This window comes from Lasiosphaeria miniovina (genome assembly GCF_030549165.1).
Source record: "Lasiosphaeria miniovina strain SMH2392-1A chromosome Unknown B0T26scaffold_4, whole genome shotgun sequence".
NCBI lineage: Eukaryota > Fungi > Ascomycota > Sordariomycetes > Sordariales > Lasiosphaeriaceae > Lasiosphaeria > Lasiosphaeria miniovina.
This window is the reverse complement of record NW_026848223.1, coordinates 1,418,771-1,440,808: the sequence shown is the minus strand read 5'-3', so window position 1 is coordinate 1,440,808 and position 22,038 is coordinate 1,418,771. Positions and strand designations below refer to the sequence as shown.

The window sequence follows — 22,038 nt, the reverse complement described above, 5'->3', positions numbered from 1 at the left end:
CGTGCATGTATTATACTGAGTATAAACAGTACACGACACCGCGTTTTACGGACGCTGGGTAGGTTCGCACCCACCCTGGCGTATATTGGGAACGTCTTTCTCGCCGTTCGTCGGGAGGACGGGTGCTTTTTGGGAAGCCGCGACTGCAGATCACCGCATGGCCCCCCAATATTCTGGGGCGCACTGCATCGAAAAGAAACGTGTCACGGTACCACAACGGCTTTTTTTTTTTGGGAGGCGACTTCTCACCGTCTTCCCTAGAGCGGAAACCCCAAACGAGGCCGGCTGCAGCCAGACTGTCCAATGCACCGAAGAGAAATATAAATATTTATTATTGCTAGATTTCCCATCCAATCCCCAACGACATCATCACACTACATATGTGCACAGCATGTACCCAATCAGTGCCTTTTGATCTCTTCCGGCTTTATTCCTTCTTTGCGGCTGATGCTGATCAGCGGTGATGGCTCTGGCTGTTAGTGAGGCTCCGTTTCCCAATTACCGAGGACTCGGGATCCAGCTCTGGACCCATCTCGGGCTCCTGCCTGACTCGACATTCCCGTGGCGGGTTGTTCCATGGCCAACTAGTATGTTCCCTTTTCTCTTTTTCTTTTTATCTAAACTTCTCGAGCTGGTATAGGCCATAAGATTAGATCCCCCCTTCCCATCCATCCCCTTGCAACGTGGAAGATCAGCGGATGGGGTTCGCTAGCTCCGGTGATCTGCCATGATCCCTGCACCTGCTGGATGTGGCGTAGTTGGTTCCGTCGTGAGACGAGCGGCGATGACGAATTACCTTGGTTTCCCGACGACCTCGTGTCTTTTGGTCGGCGCAGGAATGAAGCTATAAGCATTTCAATATTAGCCTGATGACGGTGCTCCTAGTTCTGACAGGCCAAATACAGTAATCTATACGCGGCCCCCGCCCTGCCCCGAGTGCCTTACCGTTCGTGTAATAAGAAGACATAGATAGCAAACAATAGGATGGCGCTACGAAAAAAGATCCGGCCGAATTTCCAACGCATAGGCAAGCCTAGGGCATCCCATCTCCGAGATATAATGACCAAACACAATGCCTTGTTGACTCAAGCGTCGGCCTTTTCCCGCACTTTCTTTGTGAATTGGTTTTTCTTGCAATTCACATCCGCTGGGTTCGTCTGCAAGCATTATCCCGGGCGTTGTCGAGTGGAAGCCTCCTGGAAAGAATTGTTCTCCATAGTGTCCAATCTGCTTTTTACGTCATGGCATGGCAGACCCCGAGTTGCCGAGTTGCGGGTTTCCGTCTCAATTCAATTTAGTATTTTAGTAAGTAGAAGGGCACCTTACCTAAGAAAACCCCTCTCCCGCCCATCTCCCGCTCATCCCCCCTTGCCGAAGGAAATACACGCGCACCAGGTTTTCCTGGCCTTTGTATGACGATGCGGGGCCGTTGAAAGCCATGAATGGGAGAGACGTCGAGATCCTGGTCATCGACGACAAGAGGCTCCCCCGGAATGGGTAACCATTTTTCTGCTAATAGTTCGCATCCCAATAAAAAAATTCGAATTGAAAGAAATTTAAACCCTGAGTGCGCCCGCCGTTTGTCGTTAGACAGGGCCGCTCTATGTCCTACGGGGCGATCATGCGTGGAGATTATGGGTCCTAGCTTGTTGGCTCCGACGTTCCGGCCTCTCATTCGAGAAAAAAAAAATCGCGAAAGACGAGGGGGATACGCGAGGGAGATCTCCTTCGATCATCGGTTAGGGAGGAATGTAGGCAGTGCAATTCTCCTCGGGTGCCCGGTGCTGATGACGGTTACGTCTCTAAGACTTTGCTTGCTCGCTCGCTCCCCCTGGGATCAGTATCGTCATGCCGTGCGTGCAACGGAAAAAAAGTGTCAATAGGATCTAAATCCCACGTTCTCAGCGTCTCTCTCGAAACTCGCTTTGTTCTGTTTCGGTTCATGGGGGTGTTTTCTTTTTCTTTTTTTGTCATGAGGGGGGGGTTATGAGGTTAAGGTTATGACGCTGTTGTTGTTTCAGTAAGGTGGTAGGTATTCCGTCCCTCGAGCACGTCCCTCTCTCCCTCCCCTTCCCCCTTACCCATGACGAAACCAAAACCGACTTCTCTTTTTCACCATGAATAAACCAGAAAAGAAAGAAATAAGAATAACCCCCGAAAAATAGGACAGAGAAGTGATAAACCCTCCCAAAATGTGATGCAACCATTGGTATTCATTCCCACGCCCCCTTAAAAAGTGCTTTTCTGACCCCCCTACTGCGCAATGCATCCCTCCTCCAAGCGCCCCATCCCATGGTGTTTGCTTGCGGACGATGTCCCTTTCCCCCCCTTCCTACTCCCCGCCGATAGGCATTAGATGTACAAAAAAAGAGAGAAGAAACAATCCAACATATTGGGTATATCCCCTTTTTCTATATGTACAATTATGTCTTCTCGCAAAAAAAATAATTTTGCCCAATGCATCGAAGCAAGGGAGACGAAAGTCTCTCTCGCCCAGGGGTAGTAGTTCGTCGTCACGTAAAGTGAAAAAAAAAAGAAAAACAAAAGAAACACCCAACATATCCCGTTGTAAATGCTGAGCAATTCCCAGACCACCCCAAACCCCCCCCCCCCCCCCCCCCCCCCACCCCCCCCCCAATTCACGCCTTGTTCCCCCAGTGCAAAAAAAGTTGACCTTGTAACTCCTTTCCGTCCATAATGTTGTTGTCCCAAACCTGTTTCGGAGTTCCAACCGTCCGTCCATTGTGCCCCCCGAAGAAAAAGAAGAAAAACATAAAAACAAAAGAAAAGCTTTGGCTCCCCAACCACCAAAGGAACACTCCGTGTGCCCACTTGTAAACGCCTTTTTTCCCCCAAAAAGTAAAATATGCACCGCCGTCAACACACACGCACATATGTACCCATCCCTTTGTGTACACATACACACCCGTCCTATTTTTCGTCCCAAAATCTCATCAAAAAATAACATCCGATAATTGGAAAGAGATGGGGGAATTATGTATAAAAACAGTTATCGTTGTGGTTGTTGGTTGTTGTATAACGAAGGGGGGGAGTGTTGAGAACCTCTACCACCAGGGCCGGTATGCTTTGTTTGGTCGTAAGTGTTGTGGTGAATTAGACATTTTGGTTTAAAAAAATCCAGGGGTGTAGGTGTAGCTGTCTTTTTTGCTGGCGATAGGCAAAAATATTTAGAAAGACCAAAGACCAAAAAAAAGTGGTGTTGTCGATTTAGGAACTTAGCGTTGGCCCGCCGCTGCTGCTGGTGCTGCTGCCGCTCTCGTACGTGTGGCAACCCCGCTCGTGACGCTTCATGTTGCTCCGGACGCTAAAGGCCTTGCCGCAGCCGGCGTGCGGGCACTTGAAGGGCTTCTCGCCCGTGTGCGAGTGGCTATGGATGCGCAGCGAGCTGGGGCGGGAGAAGGCCTTGTTGCAGGTCTGGCAGATGTAGCGGTCCTGGGACTGGGGGAAGGACGAGGCGGACGAGGGCGCGATGTAGTGGTGGTGCTGCTGCCAGGGGGCGCCCGACGACGGGGCCATGGTCACCGACACCGGCATGGGGGGGAAAGCCTGTGACCCTGATGAGAAACTTCTCGTGGGGAAGGAGCCCATGGGGTGGCATACCTGGGGGAGCGGCCTCTGGTAGTACAGCCCCGACATCTGCGACTGCTGCTGGGGGTTGGGCTGCATGGGAGGGTAGTACGATGCCATGGCCGGCTGCGTCATGTAGGTGGGCGCGGCGAACTGGGGCTGGTACGCCGAGGCGTGGACCGAGACCCTCGGCGCAACGGCGGCGGCTATGTGTCGAGCATCGGCCTCGATCTGGCTCAGCGGCGGCGTCGTCTCGAAGTAGTAGTTTTGCTGGTTCGAGAGCTGCGTCATGGGCTTGGTGGCCGGCGAGTTGTACCCCTCAAATGAAGCATCCGACGACATGGGCGGGCTCGGCGGCAGTATCCCCCTTCCCATCATCGAATTGCCATAGTGTGACGAACTTGGCCGTGTCTCTGGCTTTGATGATTGTTGCTGCTGCTGTTGTTGTTGTTGTTGTACTGGGGGTGCGGTTAGTACCTGCTGCCATAGCTCGTCCTGCTGCTCTGCGAGTCCCCTACATTGTTGAGACTGGGGCGACGTCTCTGAGGTCGGAGATCCCTGGTCCGCTAGCCCGAGCAAGTTTGAGATTGAAGGCAGCGAGCACTTGATGGCGTCATCCATTGGGGGTGAAGGCGGGGCGATATAGCCATAATGTGCCTGTTGTTGGGGAGCAAAGTGTGTTGCTATCATCGTGGACGTCATCTTGATGTCGAATTAGAGAGGTATTATTTTTTGGTATGTCTGCGTGCGTGCGTGTTGCCGAGTTGGCAAGTAACCCCTTCGACGGTTTACTGGACGGGGCACGAGACAGGACACCAAAAGCAGCACGAGGTTGTGTTTTTGTGATTATTAGGCTCTTGTCAATGGCAAGAGCAGGGCGAGGGCGAAGGCGAAGGCGAGGGCGAGACGGGACGAGAAGGAAGCGAGTTAGATTGGTTGGATGATTATATCGAGTGCCAGCTGGATAGTGATGTGTTGTTTAAAGATCCCCAAGATTTGCTAGCGGATTATCTGGTGGGAGGGGGGTGGCTAGTTATGTATGCAACGAAAGAAGGCTTGCCCTCGCGTGTTGACGTTGTTACGGTAGGGTAGGCAAGGTTGGCAAGGCAGGTTGTGGGTTGTAGTAGTGTAATGGGTAGTAAGGTCAGGGAAGGGCAAAAGGCAGGGGCAGCTTTGTACCATCCATCAGATCTCCCGAAGTACACTACATACATGGGGCACCAGTACGCCAGAGTGTGGATGATCAAGCGTAAATCCACAAAAGGTGATCCCTCCCCGGACCAGGGCGGCCAGTAGGTGTTGTCACATATTGTGTGTGGGTCTGACCGGCGGGCCTTGGGTGTTGTGCCAGGCCAGGATCAAGGCCATGGGGCAAACTGTTGATCAAAGGTACTTGCAGCAGCCACCCCCGTCGAGCAGCCGTCGAGCTCGCCAAGCACTTATAACGCCTCCTGGTATATGGGGCTCTGACTCCGGGTGCATCGGCGGCGCCCTGATTTGATGCTGGTGCTGGATGGGGCCCGCATGACCCTGCCCTGCCTGCCAGAGTCTACCTCTACCACCTTTAGTCCCATCATCCGGTAAACACGGGGGGACCCGCGGTCGGCTGCGCTCAAGTACCAGCCGAGCGCCCGCGCCCCGTATGTACAGTACCCGAGGTACCTACCTGGGTCAGACACGCAACGGGCGGATGATCGAGGAGATCCAGAACGCGTTGCTTTTTTGTGATTGCCATTGATCTCCAGAGTCCAAAACGTTTGAGATGCGTGCAGCTGCCAGTGCTAGCCCAGACCCTGTTGCGCCAGTGCATTCTATGCCATATCGCATCGGCGGGCCAAATGCGATGCGCGCGGGGTGCACCATTTATTGTCGAATCCGTTTTTGCTCTATAGCTGCGCTTTTCTTTTTCTCAACGGTCGAAGGCCGAAAGGGCGACGAGAGAAAAAAACGTGAAGCGGTGGGCACTTCGGGTCTGCGACGAGGGCGCTCCTTGGGACCAAACCCTAAGTCTAGACGCTAGCTCAAAGAGGAACTATCCACTCTCCCGTTTCTGCTTAGCTTCTACTTAGCCCTTCCGCTGCACGCTGGGGGCCCCGCTACACCCGAAGAAGACATGCCGCCGTCCCAAGAGTTGGTCTGTGTCAGTACGTACCTGCCCTCCCGTCCCCCCTCTTCTCCCCTCCGTGTTCTGTCACGGACGCCTGGGGCGTTTTGGGACAGGGGTCCCTGAGCCCGGGCAAGCACAACTTGAGACGAGCGACGACACCAAAAACCTCGTGCCTGATAGCAGATGAAGCCACCGCAGGCGCTGTCAATGCATCACCCTGGAAACTTGCTTGACAGAAGCTGTGACCGGATTGTCGAGCTGATCTTATGCCGTACGCCGTCCCTGCCTTGCCCAACTGCCATCTCGAAACAAGTCCATCTTTCAAGGTTCAGATGCCGTGGCTAGGACCTGTCACGGTTCCAGAACTATTCTGATCTGTCGAGACCATGGCGCAGATTGCTCGATCCATCTCGTGTGTCTGGAGATCTTATTTCGACCCTCAGTCCATCAGCGTGGCTCATCGGGCCATATCTGCTGTTCCGCATCTTGTGCCACAGGGAAGAGCGGGAGCGTCATTCATGCTAGGACCGGTTTTTGGAATTATTTCAAGTAGCCTACCTTACGTACGTACATACATACATCGTATCATCAGCACCCAGCACGAAGCACGTGGAAGCTGCAAAAAGCACTCACTGCATATTGAACACCCTGCAACGGAGTGCAACACGATTACCTAGAACAACAACAACAACAACAACAAGCACGGGGCAAGGAACGGGATAAAAGAGGGCCTGTCTCGACTCGCTTTGGTGGCCCAATACCCTGCAGGGGCTTATCCAAGAGCCGGAACTGTTTGGACGAGTCGACGACAGCCATGGTCGGCAGCCCTTCAGAGCCAGAAGATCTCTATCTCTACACGTACGATGGCGCCCTTCAACCAACCGCGCGGGTGCGAGTGTCCGATCGTGAACCCTCAGGTAATTAAGGCCGAGTTAGTGGGTACGATACCACCGTTGCGGTCGCTTAAGGAAGTTAGTTACTGGCACGCCTAATTGCTGTATAGTGTGTGTCAGGCCAGGAGATATTTCTCTCAGCACACGGCCTCGAGTTCCGCATCTGACAAGAGCATCCGTAGCTGTAAAAGCTATTAGTATAACGGACCATAGCCCCTTTTCGGCGCGTCGTGATATTAGAAGCCAGAACATGGACCCGCGAGCCACCTGGCAGTCAGTCGCCGAGCAGCTGCCGAGCTGACGACGGCAGACACCAAGGCCTCGCCTCTCTTGGGCGAGTAGATCCTGCGCTTCAAGATTGTTTCTCCAGAAACAGCCCGGGGATTTTCAGAAACAAAGGCTAATCTCAGATGATCGTCCGCCTTACTCGGGGAGGTGAGTCAACGTTTAAGGAAAGCTTTGGCATCCGGGTGGCTTGTCCGGGGGCCGTGGGGCGCCCTCGGGGTTCAGGGGTCCTTGATCGCCAGTGGAAGCGAGTCTTTGGGACTGGGGTTGCCGACGGAAAAGAAGGCTGCCTGTCTTGTCTTGCCTATGTCCTGTGTGGCCCTGTGTCTGGCATGAGGCAGGGGCGAGCAGGGAGATCGACGAGGGTTCGGAGATGCTTGGAGCGCTTTGGACTCGTGGGAGAGCCGGAATTGGGAAGCTGGGACAAGGAGATGGGCCTGTCGTGCCACACCCGTGCCACATCCGCGGCTCAGTGCAGGGCAGCCAGTTGCAAGGCATGACAACGGGATGAAGTTCCGAGAGCGCTCTGCGTGGTCTGGCACCGACCTTAAACGCAGGCCTGCCACTTAAGGTTGTGCTGCTGCCACATGCCAGACACCCAGACGGTCAACGGACCCCGTCGAGGGACGCCCTAGCGACTTGGGACGACGCTGAGCACAAAGCACAAAGCAGCATTTTACTGCTGAGATCTTTTTTTTTGACAGCTGCAAGCTGCCGACCAGTAGGTCGCCGGGCCACGCATCGTCCTATGTCGCACTGCAACCTTGTCTAAACACGCCCAGGGCTGCGCTATGATGTTTTTCTGCTAACAATGTCTGTGATATTTCAGAGTCTTTGGTCGCTGCCGAGAACCGAGACATGCTAAAACCAATTGCGCAGCGCGCTGGCTGCCCTGGCGGTGTCTTGTGCGCCGGTGCCAGCAACATCCGACGACTGCAAGATGCGGCTAATTGTTCGACGTCAGGGTAGGATTTGCTGGTTTTGATACACTGAAGCGCCTTCTCTGCGTCCAGCTGTAAATAAACCGTAATGTGATGTACAGTACGTGATGGTAGTTGGGGTGGCAGATGGATTGGCAGGATCAATAAGATGGGCGCTTTTTTTATTTGTTTTAATTATTTTCCGTCTCTCCAGTCGGTGTTCTCGAAGCTGCGCCGCGCCCCCAAATTGGCTTTTTGCGGGCGCAAGCCACTTTTCCCAGTCCACCCTCTTCCTGCTCCTTCCCCTGCTGGGTCGCGGCGGTGCACTTACCCAGACCCGTCCCGTCGGGCAAGAACCACCCACGACAACCAGGTCAAATGATGCCATTTTTGCTTCCTTCCCGAGGCGCCAAGAGCACCTTCCCTCAATCTCGGCGCTGACTTTTTGCGATCAGGTGCAAATTTCAGGTACAAATTGAATTAAGCTGAACCCAATTGAGTCTGATGCAGGCCCCCCAGCTTCACACGCCGCGCGGGGCTTTGCCAACTGAAAACAGGCGGGGGTTCTGCCCACTCCGCATTTTCGGAACGCGACTCACTCAAGCGCCGACTGATGTTCGCGGGGCCGGGGCGGAGTCGGCCCACGTACCCGCTAATTAAGCACCGACCCCGACCGCCCAGCACGGCCAAATGTGCGACCGGCTCTCGCTTACCGGTCCGCCGACAGCCACACCCACTGGAGCCGCTGGAAGCCCGCTGTAGCTCTCCTCAATGTTCAGCGGTCCGGTACCCCAGCTGGCTTCGAGCTACCGAAGTTACAGGCCTAATTGCCGGCCTCTTCTGCGGCACTTGCGGCACAGAATCTTGTCTTGGAAAGCGCGGCGCCCAATCGAAGACGGTGCCAAGTCGTCCCAGGTTGCTGTGAGGTGGCTGCGATGAATCTCGCTCGTCTGCCAATCAAGCCAGGCGGCTACAAGAGCAGTTGCTCTGTGCAAATATACAGACAGTGCCCCGCAGTGATGATGGCATCAACACTTACAAATAACAAGAGAAGCTCAAAAGTCCTGAGCATGATTTTTATGACGTGAGGAGGCGCGATTTGCATTGAGGCTTCCGTCGCAGCCCTCAGTCGAGACTGAATTGGCGCACGCCTTTTGGCACACTCTTGAGGCGATCCTACACGGACCCAGGTTCACGTTGCAGACAGAATCAATCTACTGAGCTATTGCGCTAGAGCTGAGGCCGCGCGCTGTGAGTGATAGCTATAACCTAAGCTGGTAAGCTTGCCTTGATTACGGATGTGTCTCCGGTAGGAAGCAAAGGGCAGGCATTTGCAAGTCGTCCTAGCCTGGCGCGTTTGTCGCCGTCCCGCCGCCAGCGGGCCGCTACGTAATGGGCAGCATTGGCTGCCATTGCCAATGCCCGTTGGCTTGGTTGTGTGGTTTATGGCTGAAGATACAGGTGTTGTGTGGTGAGCGGCGGTGGTATTTCGGGCACTCTTTGATTGCCCGCCCATATCACGCCCTGATATAACCCTGGCAGGCGCCAGGCTGCCGCACTCCGTTTTATGGCCAGCACTACCTGGTATCCGTACGTACGTGTAATACTAGGTAGCCCTGACTCCGTACTTCCGTAAACTCTGTAGTATCCTGTACGTACGGTGAGTCGTGACAGAGTCTACGAGGTGCGGGCCTACCTTCCCTAATGTCACACTCGAGGTCGTCACTGCCTTCATCTTCATTACATAGCATTACATAGTACAGAGTACAGTCACCGGCCTGGGCTTCTCCCCCCTGCACGCAATACCGATTTCCCAAACGGATATTATCCGACGTGCGGCGACGTGGGCGATCAGAACGTGGTGCTGCCTTAGCGCGGGCTCGCTTAGCACGCTCAAGCCGAAAAGAGTGTGAGGGCGTGGTGCCGGTTTGGGAATGGGCGAAGATCGACGAGCGTTTTCGACGTTTGTGGTCGGCGCTACACTAGTCTCGGAAAATATGCCACGCTGCAACCGCACATCGCGCTTCTTACCCAGCTTCCTCTTTGGGCCGCCTCACCACCACGGAATCGCAATATCGTCAGAGCGCCGCCGACGGCCTGCCCAGGATCATCAATCACCTCCCCTTCGATTGACTTACCATGATATCGATTCTCTCGTAGCCGGCAACCCGCTGCACAGGTAGTATCCAGCACTTCCTGCTCGCCGACCTCGTCCTTCTAATCCCTTGGCCGTCCCTTCCCGGGCTTTTCCTACAGCACATCCCCGCAGACACCGGACTGCCAATTAATTTTCTTCTGCATGGGCCGTCCCAGTCCGACGGGGGGCAAGCAAGCAAGCAGCCCAGCTTCAGCTCGGCCTCTTTGTCGTATCGCATTCGCTCCCTCCTAGGACGCTGTCAGGACGGGCTTCTGTCTCACCGTACATTGGGTCCATCATCGCCCTAGCCTGGACGGAACATGTGATCTCCGCGTTCCAAGAATCGTTTCCGAGACTCGACGAGGAACAGCACAATGCTTCCCGCCCACCGAGCCACGAGCTACCTACGCTACGTACTACACATCTCGGTTTCTGTTGCCCCGGGCAGCTATGTATTGTGTGAGTCCCTGCCTGGCTTGGCCAATGTCCAATCCGGCAGTGTCCCTTTTTTGGAGTGTGTACCTCGGCCAAGCCAGTCCATGCGTCGTTGGGTGATCGTGCGGCACCAGGGGCTACGGAAAATTGCCGAGAGCCATGCCTTGAGCAAGTCTCCCCTTGACGGGTTCATGCTTCGAAACCTCAGCAGAGCCAATTCATGCCGCTGTCAAAACAGTTAGACGCTCACTCGTATCCCAGTGACTAATCCACGGTGAGTTGAGCAGACCTCTATCTCTTCTTTTTGATGCCCAGATACATGCTGTCCAAAGCCTGCGTCACGTTTGGTGCAGTGTACTGTATCGTACATGCGTCGTTAATTGTGCCCAGCTTTCTCCAGCCCTGGAACACTATAGTACATCTATATATCTGCATGTGCAACACGAAAGCCAAGCGGGCAGGTTACTGGACCGCTGCGTCGGGCCTGAGCCCATAACTGGCTAGTCTACCTGCGCTTCATCACGGCTCAAATCTTGGGTCACAGGTCGCTGCGTGCTCATTCTGTGGCATGTGTGCGTGTGCGTGTGCGTGTGCGTGTGCGTGTGTGTCTCTGCGTGAGTGTGTACCGGGAAAGGAGAAAATACGGATGCAACACGTGGACGATGTACAAGGCACACGAGCGAGTGTGTGTGTGTGTTTGTGCACTGTAAGTATCTAATCTCGAGTTTCCATCTCTATCCATCTTCAATGTCTAACTGTGCAAGTACCCAAACCGTGATACGCTGCTACTCGAGCTTCTCAGCAAAAGGCCGGAGCAGTGGAAAAAAGAAAAGGTGTGTGCCGGATGCAGAAGCAACAAGGCAGGGAGTGCGACTGGCTCGCGTCTTGTCTCGGCGACTTGGGGCCAGGGTCAGCTCTTCCCCAAGGGAATAGAGTTTGAGGGATCTGTCGATCAGCACAGGGGGGATCTACCCGAGCCGAAGAACCTCTCTTTCAATCTTTTTCGAGGTTGCTTCTTTCTCGTCGTCGCCACCTCGGCCCCGGCGTGCACTTTGACCAGTCTATCTACCTGTGAGGAGAGACTTTTGAAGTCTGCTCAGGTTAGTAGAGCGAGTCGTCCAGGCAAGAGGAGTATTTACCTACTTCTGCCAGCTTCACAGGCTCGAGGCGTGCTGGGAATCGCCTGGCAGTCAGCCCTACTCTCGGGTTTTGCCATTGTTCACACCGACTTCGGCAGGCAACGACGGTGTGATGGTATGGTCACCGCTGCTTGTGCACACCTCTTCTTCCCGCCTCCAAGATAAAGAATTTCCTCTGCAAAACCCGGCCTTATCAGTTCGGTAACTGCCACGGTACCGACGGAGGGGGCGCCTTGCACGCCTGTCTGTTTTGTGTTCTCTTTGCGTTGTTTCTGTGAGCGCAAGGGGTCACATTGTCGATCCGTACGGGGGAAACGAACTGCTGGCACCCACCCTAGGGGGTCGGGGAAGTTGGTAACCTTTCCCTGCATTCAATAATAAAAATCCCTCGAGCTTTTCCACAAGTCGGAAAAGGCAACGACGGGCTACCATTTGTTGGCCCCCCCCTCGGGTGGGGGGGCCCTTCGATCCTACATATTGTCTGCTGCCTAGCAGTCACGCGTCCGTGATGAGGTTGGCCGGGTGCTTGGTGGCGTTCTGTTCCGCTAGCCGTTTTCACTTTCTGTAGCCGATCAACGGGGCGGGCTGTTTTTTTAGTGTATGTAGCTTCCCCCAGACATATGACAGACAAAAAGAAGGAAAGGGACAAGATTGGAGAGCCCCAGACATTTATCCCTGCCATGTCTCAGATAACAGCGCTCCAAACCGTTGGGCAAAACGGGCGCGGCGTCGACGCTAGGTTGCGCCACTGCTACCTTGGATACCTTGCCAGGCCGCCCAAAGAAGAAGGCCATAGGGTAAATCTCCGGGCTGTAACGACTGCCAACTTGTTCCTCGCTCCGCCGATCCGGGTCTCGAGGCCGACAGAGAGTGTACAAACCCGACAACGCAGGTGTCCGCAAGGTGGCTACGGTCTGGCTGTTAGACTATGGTCACGTCATCAAAAGCTGTACGTAAACTGGAAATGATTCTGATTTCTCTCATTCGACAACAGGCGCGTTACTTTAACTCCTATCGACGGGAATCCGGTCTGGTCGAGATCGTTCCAGATGTTGGAGCGTGATCTGGACTATTCTCTGGGCAACCCGATACGAACAAGTCCCAGGTGGTCGCCGGACAGAAAAGAAATATTGACTGGTGCTGGCTGACTTGACTTGTTTTTTTTTTGGTTGCAATGCCGCTTCGCTAGTTCTTCTCAATTGGAGCGAGACGAACGAAAATGGCGTGGTTTGGGTGGATGGCCCAAGCCAGCCTTGCCCCTATATCACGCCGGTATTATATGTTTGTTTCTTTTCCAACCACCCTTCGCTACTACCACCCAAGGTACTCACTTCTTCCCAATCAGTACTCGGCAGCCAGAAGCTGGGCGAGATTTTCACCCCGGGAATACCGCCTGCGCCCTTACAAACACGCCCTACTTTGCCTTATGTACGTTTTGGACATACATGTGTAACAAAGAAAGAGTGTCCCGCAGCGTTTGCTTTTCTGGCTTGCTTGGCTCAACCGCGTGTGATGATTTCACGAAGAGATGCATGGTTAAGCAGATGCTCTCTTGCCAAGTGTTCTAACCGGGGTTGCTAAGACACGGGATGGCCGATCTAGACTCTTGAGGAAGACACGCCGCGGAAGAGATTCGCGGTCTAGCCCACGGCAAGAGGGATGATGGTTTGTGTTTCTCCCCAGCGCTTACGCGTCGGCTATGTCTTATTCTTCCTATTGTGCGTGCTGGCCACGGACAGAGAGAAACGGCTAGTGCAAGGTAGGCATTCAGTCTTTCTGTTTCCACATCCTGCTGTATTACGCGGCTATGGCGCTTATCAGCCATCGCCCAAACTTGGTTCACTGGAATGAGAAGAAGCACCACTAGCAATTTCCGATACAAGCAATGCGACAGTCTCGCGTCGTCTCATGTTCAAGCCAGATAATCTATAAACGACGAGTCATAAACATATACAATACAAACCCCACGCAACGCAACGCGCCGTAACCGGCCTGGAAACAAACAGAGTCTCTCGCTTCCAAGGGTCAGGGCTGGCAAAGAGTCTTTGTACATACAATACAAATAATACACGCACAAGTCTGCGGACTCGGAGAGAGACGTCACTAGCGTCCTGACAGCCTCTGAATTAACAACTAACTAAACAAACACGAACACAAGCAGAAGCTATCTGATTGGGGAGGGGGCATTACAATGCATCCCTGTGCGATCGAGAGGGCCTTTACTCCGAAAGCACTGCCTGCAGACCCCATCTCAAAGGTTGGGTGTGTGTGTGTGTAAGTGTGTGTGCATGATGTTCTTCCGGCTGGCGCACATCTCTGCGTAAAGTGCTTACTTACTTACCTACTTTCCGTACTTGAGGGCGTGTGCGTACGCCCAGACCGTCGTACACATCTACCTTACCTACCTTACCTACACCCCGCTAGACCGCTTCCCGTCGGGCCTGCAGGATGAATGATGTGAGGCGAGACAGAGACAGAGCGTCCTCACTCCGCGACCGTGTTCCGTAGTTCCTAGGCGGGACAAGTGACGAGTAAGAGAGACTCCGAGCGAAGAGTCTCGTCTCTAAGCAAAACCTAGATTGATACTCGTAACTCGCATCATCCGTCCGCAGTCCGTCGATGATAATCAGTACATATGTCGGGGGGAAAGGGCCACAGGCCACACCCAGAACCCGAACCCGAACAGCTGGAAAGGGTTGGCTGACGCGGACCAGGGTAGGTAAGGTCGGCAGCTTATTCCAATGCGTATGGATGAGCAGGACAAAAGGGAGTGAAGGGCAGTTGTTGGAGGTTGAAAGCCGTGTTTTCTCGTTTTCCTTCCCTAGGGAAAAGGCGCTCCTCCCGCCCGTCTTCCCTCCCTCCCCCTAGCTATCGGGACGTCATTTGGCATCGTTGCTTACCCACCCCCGAAGCTGATCATCACACCCCGAGGTCGCAGTCAATGGGACGAGGAGGGCGATCACTGTTTCTTTTCTTTTCTGGGAAGGGAGGGCAAAGGGAAGAAGGGGGGAGGGATGTGATAATGACGGGGATATTACCTATCTTGCATGCCCTTATTTTGGGTTTCCGCAGGGAAAAGAAAAAGAGGAAACGCAGTAAGAAGCTTGAAAGTGAAGCGACGGCGATCCTTTGTTTCTTACCTCCCGGACGTACATACGTACAGGACGTACGTAGTATTCTCCGCGTCTTCGTCTCTCCCTCTTCCGCATGTTCCCCCCCCCCCCCCCCCCCCCCCTCCTCCGCCCACTCACGAGGGGAGGGCTTCCTGGGGTCGACTAGATCGACTGGATGGAGCTGTACCGAGAGCGCGAGACCTGGGAGCCCGCCGAATCAGCAGTCGCTAGCGGTCATGCTCAGTCGGATTCTTTTCTCCTTTCGTGTTGCCGCGGCCAGCACAGCAGTGCATCCATCCGGCACTCGACTTGTAGTAGGCATGCGGTCCCCCGTACCGTACATAGAGGAAAAGAAGAAGAGAAGAAGATAGAGCTTTGATCAAAGGTGGCCGCAGGAAAGCAAGCAGGCAAGCAGAACAGTACATCCCCATACTGTCTGTCGGTAGGCGAGGACGAGATGGGGCTGTTGCTCCAGGTATCAATCATTCCCCAGGCCTGCCCCGATGTCACATCGCTTTCTGTTTTTCTTGTAACGTGCTTCATTCTCCCCTTCCGCCCCCACTTCCGGCCTCGAAACACAAATATGGTCTTAAGATAGGGAAGCCACTTACACTGTGTTTCCCCGGCCCTCTTCCGCAGCTTGCGTGCGGCGGCGGCGGTGGCGGCAGCTCCGCATCTCGCTCCGTACCGGGTATCTCTGAGAGGAATAGGGAGAGCCGCAGGCGGAACAGGTGACGTATGTGAAGGGTAGAGAAGAGAGGCCTGGAGCATACTCTCTTGTAAGAAGGGTAACTGGAATTTGTCTCTTGGGTTTGCCCTCGTCCATCCTCTTTTCTTGCTTGTGTATACGCAATATTGAGCAAGCGCAGTGCCTTGTGTGTATTGTGTGTAGGTACATCCTGATGATCATTACTTTGCTAACCCCTGGCTTGGTCTGGGCTCCGAGTTCCATAAAAATACGGACTCGGCACCGGCACTTAACGACCGCATCCCCCTCCCAGCTACTGGGGCGCTGGGCTGGGCTGGGCTGGGCTGGGGTGGAAAGGGAAGGGAATGGGGGGTGGTGCCCGGGGTGCTCCCTCCCCCTGGTCCTTGCTTCCTTTTCTCCAGAGGGGGAAGGTAGCAGCCATCAGATGTCATATCGGTTCCCCTCCCAAAAAAGAAAAACCCACTTTCAATTATTTATTTCCCTTGGGCCCGCCGGCGTTGCACTATGCTCCGAGTTCGTTTCGTGCGCTCCCCTTCCGTAATAATGATGGATTTTTCTTCTTGGGTATGTTCCCTTGTTATTGGGCTTTAAACCGAACGGCGGAACGGAATGTATTGTCCTTGCAATACGAACGACGAAACGGGAGAAAAAAGGGAGGGGCTTGCTCACTGGTCAGCGTTGGCCCACCGTCCGTTCATCCGTCCATCCTTTCTCGCTTGCCTGACTGATCGCTGTTGGCCTTGTTAGCTAGCTCGTGCAGATATTGTGTGCTGTGCTGGGCGGCCGGCAGCAATAAGCAGTAGTGTAATGTATTGTGGTGTAGTGACGAAAGAAAGAACAACTGTGCCTAGCCAAGGACGTTGTTCTTGTCCATGCCGTGTAGTTAGTCATGAGGCCCCTGTCCCTGTTGGCGTCTTTGCAACGGCTGGTGGCATCGACCACACGCAAGCCACTATTCTCTCTGTCGTTGCTTTTTCTCAACGCATTTTTCCCTGTCATTGTGGGAGGGGAGGGGGCGGTTTATGCATCTCAGTCGGCCGCCACCATTGCGTTATATTTCTCTCTCTCGCTCTCTCCGTGATCGGCTGCCCTGGCACAGACAGACATCTTGTCTCTTTCTCCTCTTATGGGCTCAGTCACAATCACACCATTGATCACACGAATCTGGTCAGGAAGTGCGAAGAGGAACAATCTTCAATAAAAGTCTGGAGGCTGGGTCTAGACTCTGAAATCTCAAAAACAAAAGCCGCGTTGTGACTGTGGCTGATTTTCTGCCTTGAGTGTAAAACGGTGCGGGGGTGTAAAATAAACGTTATAGGGGGGGGAGAAGAGAGAAGGAAAAAGCAAAGTTGAAATCGTTCGATGGGACTGTGTGGTGACTGACTAGACCAGACCGGGCGAACGAACAAAAGCTCGGTCCTTGGGGAACCCCCCCGGTCAGTCCCCAGTCAGTCCCCGGTTCGTAGGTTATGCTCTCTTTCGTTTTGACCCCCCTACCGGTTTTGATCACCACCCACCCGAATGGACGAGCACGTAAAACCGACGTGGGCTTTCGTATCTGCGTGTGAGATGGGGGGGGATGGTTCCCAGGACCGGAAATAATTGTCGATCTTTATTGACCGCGGGACCCAGATTAAGATTGATCGACCGACTACGTCTAGGGTAGCGGAGGTGGAGGCGGAGGCGGAGGCGGCTTCGATCACGGCGGGTGTGGCTGTCAGACTTTCCCGTCTCCAATCCCATCCATCCCCAATCTCAATCTCAATCTCAATTTCAGGGCCAAGTCGAGCTGAGGCGGGCAGGCAGCACCGGCTCGAGAATTAGGAGAAACAAGTTTCTGCCGCTGCTGTTTGTGTAACTATCGCTGTGACGGACCTTGCAGTTTCTGCACTCTCGGCTCTGCGGTGTGTATGTCCATGTTTGGGCAAAAAGCTCGCAATTGCAGAGCCCATCATCAATCACACTTGCCTTCGTACCAGGAAAGAGCAAATAGCAAAACGCCAAGCTGAACCGGCACAGGGCGGCAGCAGTAGCGGCAGGAGCAACCCAGCACAATGAGACCCTGTTTCCTTCTTCCTCTTCTAGGTTGTCGCGGCAGAAACAGCATACGTCTGTCAATCAATTCAATACAATTCGATTCAGACAGCAAGTACCTCAGCACCGAGACTTGTCGTCGGTGGATATTCGCCTGATTAGTCTTCTTACATCAAGGCTGACACGACTACCAATTCAATTCCCTCATCTTCATCACACGCCGTCATCTTCATTTTCCTCAGCCCAATTCACGGCCTGTCGTTCCGTATGGGTTTATGTTTTCCGTACCTAACCTAAGGTAGTGGCGGGCGGCGGGCGGCAGGCGGCAGATCAGCGGCCCTGCCTTGCTTTGAGGTGGTGCGTGCTTTTTTGGCTTGCGGAGAAAGAGAAAAAGCCGGGGGTGGGTGGTGCAGCACCAAGGAGAAGACAAGCAAGCGAGCGGCGTCGTCGTCGTCGGTTTGTGTCATTGGATAATATGTATGTACATGTACCATGTACGGGCTGCCGCCGCCGTTTTGTGATGCGGCGCAACTGAGACATTTCGTCCGTTTTGGTCGATAGCGCCCTGCACCTACCTCCAAGCTTGCATAAGGAAAAGAAGTAACAAAAAAAGGAGAAAAAAAAAAGAAAGACAACTCCAACGGTCGACGGGCAGGACTTCCTTTCCCGGGAATAGATCGACAGTTTTTCGATTTCCGGTTTTTTTGCATGTGGATAGATAGATTGCTTGTCCGGACTTAACTCCGTGAATCCGTACTGCTGCATCATCATCATCATCATCATAGCGCGCCCTGACCAGAACGATATAAAAATGCTACGTATCGGCATTGCAAAACAATGAAACAAGGCATCGACAAGTGCAGATCGTCTGGGGTTAACCAGCCAGCCAGCCAGCCAGCACGGAGGCGAAAACGAGGCGGTGAATGGCAATGGCACCGCAGGGGGTTCGAACAGGAAGAAGAGCGTGTCGCCGCTGCAGCTGAGGATATTGCAGGACAGGCGGTGGGGAGGGGGTTGGCAGGCACCGCAGACACCGTGCAGTTTGAGTTGCATTACCTCACCCATGATCCCTTGCGCGCCCCTTTTGTTGTAAACAGAAGCCTACATCCCAGTCTCCCTTTGGTGATTCGGTAGGTATGGGAAAGTCAAAGAAAACACAAACAGCCCTGGCCCCGGAGAAGCAATGGAATGACCGCGAAGCAACCTGCGCCAAGAAATATTGATAACCCAATCCCAAGTCCCATTCTAAATTGGCCGATCGCTCAGCTCAGTGTGCTGATTGCTTCGATATGCACACACGCATGAGAAGAAGAAACAGAATAAGAAAGCACGCAGGTGACACCCGTGTTGAGTTAGTTAACCGACAAGAAAATTAATCCCCAACGCCTCCCGAAAGCCAAACTCCGCCATGAACAAAGGCAACAGAAAAGAAGAAAAAGACCCCCGCCCAAAAAGAGAACACCAATAGTAGCCCTTCCCGTTTCCAGAAAAGCCAGAACGGAAACAAGAAAAAGGAGGCCGCAAACGCCTCCTTGCCCACTCCCTCTCAAAGCCGAGATATTGCTCCCCTCCCACACAGAAACTGGCTCCAATCCAAGCAGATGACCGGCCTCCCCGTCCTTGTCATATAGGTTTTTGTCCAACATGTGCGCATCATCGCAGTCCCCTTCCCCTTACCCTTCCCCAACCCCCAACATTCCCATATCGTCTTTGGTTCCATCAACATCCTCCCCCCTCGTTTCCTGACCGAACCTCCTCCCTAGCCTGCCTATCTGCCATCGAAAAAACAAAAGGAAAAAAACACATCATGTAAGCGATTGCACCTTAGATGCAGTTTGGTATCTCGAGACACAAGCGCAACAGAGAAGGCGACAGAGAAGGCGGGCCAAGAGGAAAACAGCTCTTTGTTGTTTATGTCCGTATGATGGGCTTCCGCCGAACCAAGAAAGGACTTGGCATCTCATCCCTCTCCGGGTCCCAGACAGCAGCTGGCTCCGAGGATCCCGAGCCGCCCCGGTTGGCGGCAGCGGCGTGTTCCCGGAAGGGCCGCGTGGGGCTGAGGTTCTCACCGCTCATGACGGCGCTCAATGGCCTACCGCCTGCACGGGCCTGCTGGAGTTCCACTAATGTGCGACCCCTGATGTTGTTGTTTTTGCCCGCCACCTTGTTAAGAACGGGGGGCTGTGGTTGTTGCTGTTGCGGGGGCTGCTCTGGTTCCTTCTTGATGATGGATGGCTTGCGAGACAGAGCGGGAGCCGAACCATCGCTCCCACTGCTCAGCTTGTTATTGCACCCGTTCAGGTTCGTCGCCGAGGGTATTTTTGTAAGCCGGCGGTTCGGGCTATTGCTTCGTTCCCGCAGCGCGCCATTGCTCCCGGCCCTATGCAGACCGTGCAAGTCGGGGTTCGAGGCCGCAGTCGGAATGGCACCCATGGTCCTAGCCTGGGGCGCCAGTGTCTGTTTCGACTGGAGGCGGTGGAGCGGGGCCGACTTCTGCGCGAGGAGTGTGGGTCTCTGCTTTGAAGTGAAGGGATTCTTGCTGGACTTGATCATCCGGGTCGGGGACGGCATATGGGTTTCGTCGTCGGACTCGTCATCTGATGCCATTCCGGCAATATCTCGAGGAGCCTCCCACCGTGCATCGCCTCTCGCCATCAAGTTGGCGGTGAAGATGTTGGATGGGTTCGCCGGAACTTTGGTCGCTGCGTTCCGTCGAGGCGAAAGCGACAAGGATGCTATCGTGATTGGTGACGGCGAAGCCATCTCGACATCCATTGGCGTTCCAGCCGGGACACCCACAAACATGGTTTGAGCCCGTGCGAAAGGAGTGCGAGCGCTCTTTTTCAGCACGTGAGTTGAAGTGTCAGGCGAGTCAACAGACAGCTCGGTGAGGTCTGTTGTCGAAGAGAACTCGCCGTCGGCGCTCTCGCAACCGATTGACGAGTGCGGGTAGTCCGACTTTGAGGACGAGAACTCGGCCGGCTCATCCTCGCTGAATGCCACAGCCTTCCTACGACTCTGCAACTCTGCTTCAACTCGCGCCTGGACCTCCTGCTCGAACTTCCTCTGGAGCTGCTCAATTTCTATACCGACTAGGCGGTCAATTTCGAGTCGTGCCTTGACCTCCCATTCTCTCCTCAAGGAGGAATCGATTTCCTGCCGCATGGCCACCTTTTCGTTGTCGACCGATGCCAACTTTTGGTCAAGCTCCCGGATCCGTTTATTGAGGGAATCCTCTTTGGCCTTGAGCATATTGCTGAACTCGACCACCTCCTTCTCCTTTCTCATTAGCCGCACAACAGGCAGATTGAGGAGCGTCGCCGTGTCCGGTCTGCGGTCGGGGTTGACGCGCAGGCAATCCTTGATTACAGCCATCAACTCTACTGAATAGACCGGAGGCAGGGGTGCGACCTTGCCCTCTTTTATCTTCTGGACCAGCTGGAAATGCGACTTGGCATTGAACGGCGGCTCGCGTGAGCAGAGCTCGTAGATGATGCATCCCAGTGACCAGATATCCGACTTGAGGGTATACTTCTCGGCGGCGCAAATCTCGGGCGACATATAGAATGGCGTGCCCACATATGTCGACGCAAAGTCGTGTGACTGCATTACCTTAGAGAGACCAAAGTCGCCTAGCTTGACCGAATTATCGGCGCCGAGAAAAACTATGACGGAATCAGAACCGAACTTGACAGCCTCAACTGGCGAAGATGTGCAACCTACCATTCTCGGGCTTCAAATCGCGGTGCAGAATGATCATGCCTCCAGTCGGTGCTTTCGGTTTCGCTGCTGTGCCCAAGCCAAGCACTGTCTTGCCCACCTCGGGAGGGTCGACGCCGTAGTGGCAGCGGTAGAGTGCCGTGACGAGCTGGGAGAATGTGCTCCAGACAAAAGACTCCTCGGCGTACTGGTTCTTGCTCGCGAGGTCTCGAATGACACGGCCGAGATCGCCATTGCCGCAGTACTCCATGTAGAGGTGCAAGTCTTGGCTGGCCTTGAGATGCTCGCGGTGGTAGTAGCCAACAATGTTTGGGTGGCGCAGGGTCGACAGGATCTGGAACTCGGCATGCAACTGCTCGCGCTCCTTTTGCGACATCTTGAGGTAGCTGATCTCCTTCCGGCAGAGAATCATGCCGTCCATCTTCCGCCGCACCTTGCGGATGACGCCAAACGAGCCATGGCCTAGAGGCGAGGGGAAGACAAAGTCAGCAACGACAATGGGTGCAGAAGAGAGACTTGGGGAGGGGGCCGATTGGCAGCTCACCAATCTTCTCGAGCACATCGTACTTGTCGCCTTCAGACATTTTGGCTCCCTATGTTTTTTTTCTCCCTTTTTGAAATGCGACAAGGTCTGGCGGGTGTCAATTGGCGATGTTGTCCCTGTCCATAAGCAAGCCGGCAGCTGTGCAAGGTCGTGAGGGTTTTCCTGTTGTTGTTGTTGTTGCTGGTTAGTATCCCGCGAGGGCGGCCGGAGGTTGCTGCACTGCGATGCGATGCGCTGCACTGCACTGCACTTCGGTGGTTGCTTTCGGGGGATTGGAGGCGGTCGGCTTCGCTTTCGGTCAAAGGCATTCGATGGGGCAGACCCTGGCCTCGCATGGGTATCAACACAGGGCCGCTGCCTAGGCAACGCCTTCCCAATTGGGAGCGCTGGCAACGATCTGCCCCACTCAATGCA

The 22,038-nt window shown here is 54.3% G+C and overlaps 6 protein-coding genes across 6 annotated transcripts; 2 read left to right on the top strand and 4 right to left on the bottom strand.

Annotated features, from left to right (window-relative positions):
- Positions 1-3,098: 3,098 nt before the first annotated feature.
- Positions 3,099-4,442, bottom strand: B0T26DRAFT_285721 (uncharacterized protein). Its single transcript, XM_060434164.1, has 2 exons — positions 4,107-4,442; positions 3,099-4,046 (listed from the first exon to the last, which is right to left on the bottom strand). The coding sequence occupies exons 1-2, from the start codon at positions 4,288-4,290 to the stop codon at positions 3,229-3,231; spliced, it is 1,002 nt and encodes a 333-aa protein (XP_060295963.1). The 5' UTR covers positions 4,291-4,442; the 3' UTR covers positions 3,099-3,228.
- Positions 4,443-10,623: 6,181 nt separating this feature from the next.
- On the top strand, positions 10,624-11,897 carry B0T26DRAFT_285604 (uncharacterized protein). Its single transcript, XM_060434163.1, has 3 exons — positions 10,624-10,639; positions 10,910-11,071; positions 11,130-11,897. Exons 2-3 carry the CDS (start codon positions 10,934-10,936, stop codon positions 11,667-11,669), a joined length of 678 nt encoding a protein of 225 aa, XP_060295962.1. The 5' UTR covers positions 10,624-10,639; positions 10,910-10,933; the 3' UTR covers positions 11,670-11,897.
- A 3,965-nt stretch (positions 11,898-15,862) lies between these two features.
- On the top strand, positions 15,863-16,642 carry B0T26DRAFT_708792 (uncharacterized protein). Its single transcript, XM_060441911.1, has 2 exons — positions 15,863-15,997; positions 16,074-16,642. Exons 1-2 carry the CDS (start codon positions 15,893-15,895, stop codon positions 16,581-16,583), a joined length of 615 nt encoding a protein of 204 aa, XP_060295961.1. The 5' UTR covers positions 15,863-15,892; the 3' UTR covers positions 16,584-16,642.
- Positions 16,643-17,379: 737 nt separating this feature from the next.
- On the bottom strand, positions 17,380-18,568 carry B0T26DRAFT_285475 (uncharacterized protein). Its single transcript, XM_060434162.1, has one exon. The coding sequence runs from the start codon at positions 18,423-18,425 to the stop codon at positions 17,691-17,693; it is 735 nt and encodes a 244-aa protein (XP_060295960.1). The 5' UTR covers positions 18,426-18,568; the 3' UTR covers positions 17,380-17,690.
- On the bottom strand, positions 18,569-19,138 carry B0T26DRAFT_285474 (uncharacterized protein). Its single transcript, XM_060434161.1, has one exon. The coding sequence runs from the start codon at positions 19,004-19,006 to the stop codon at positions 18,713-18,715; it is 294 nt and encodes a 97-aa protein (XP_060295959.1). The 5' UTR covers positions 19,007-19,138; the 3' UTR covers positions 18,569-18,712.
- Positions 19,139-19,271: 133 nt separating this feature from the next.
- On the bottom strand, positions 19,272-21,664 carry B0T26DRAFT_740688 (kinase-like domain-containing protein; the record flags this gene model as incomplete). The annotated part of the gene is made up of 3 exons (XM_060443876.1): positions 19,272-21,025; positions 21,084-21,542; positions 21,625-21,664. The coding sequence occupies 3 exons, from the start codon at positions 21,662-21,664 to the stop codon at positions 19,272-19,274; spliced, it is 2,253 nt and encodes a 750-aa protein (XP_060295958.1).
- Between the last annotated feature and the right edge of the window lie 374 nt (positions 21,665-22,038).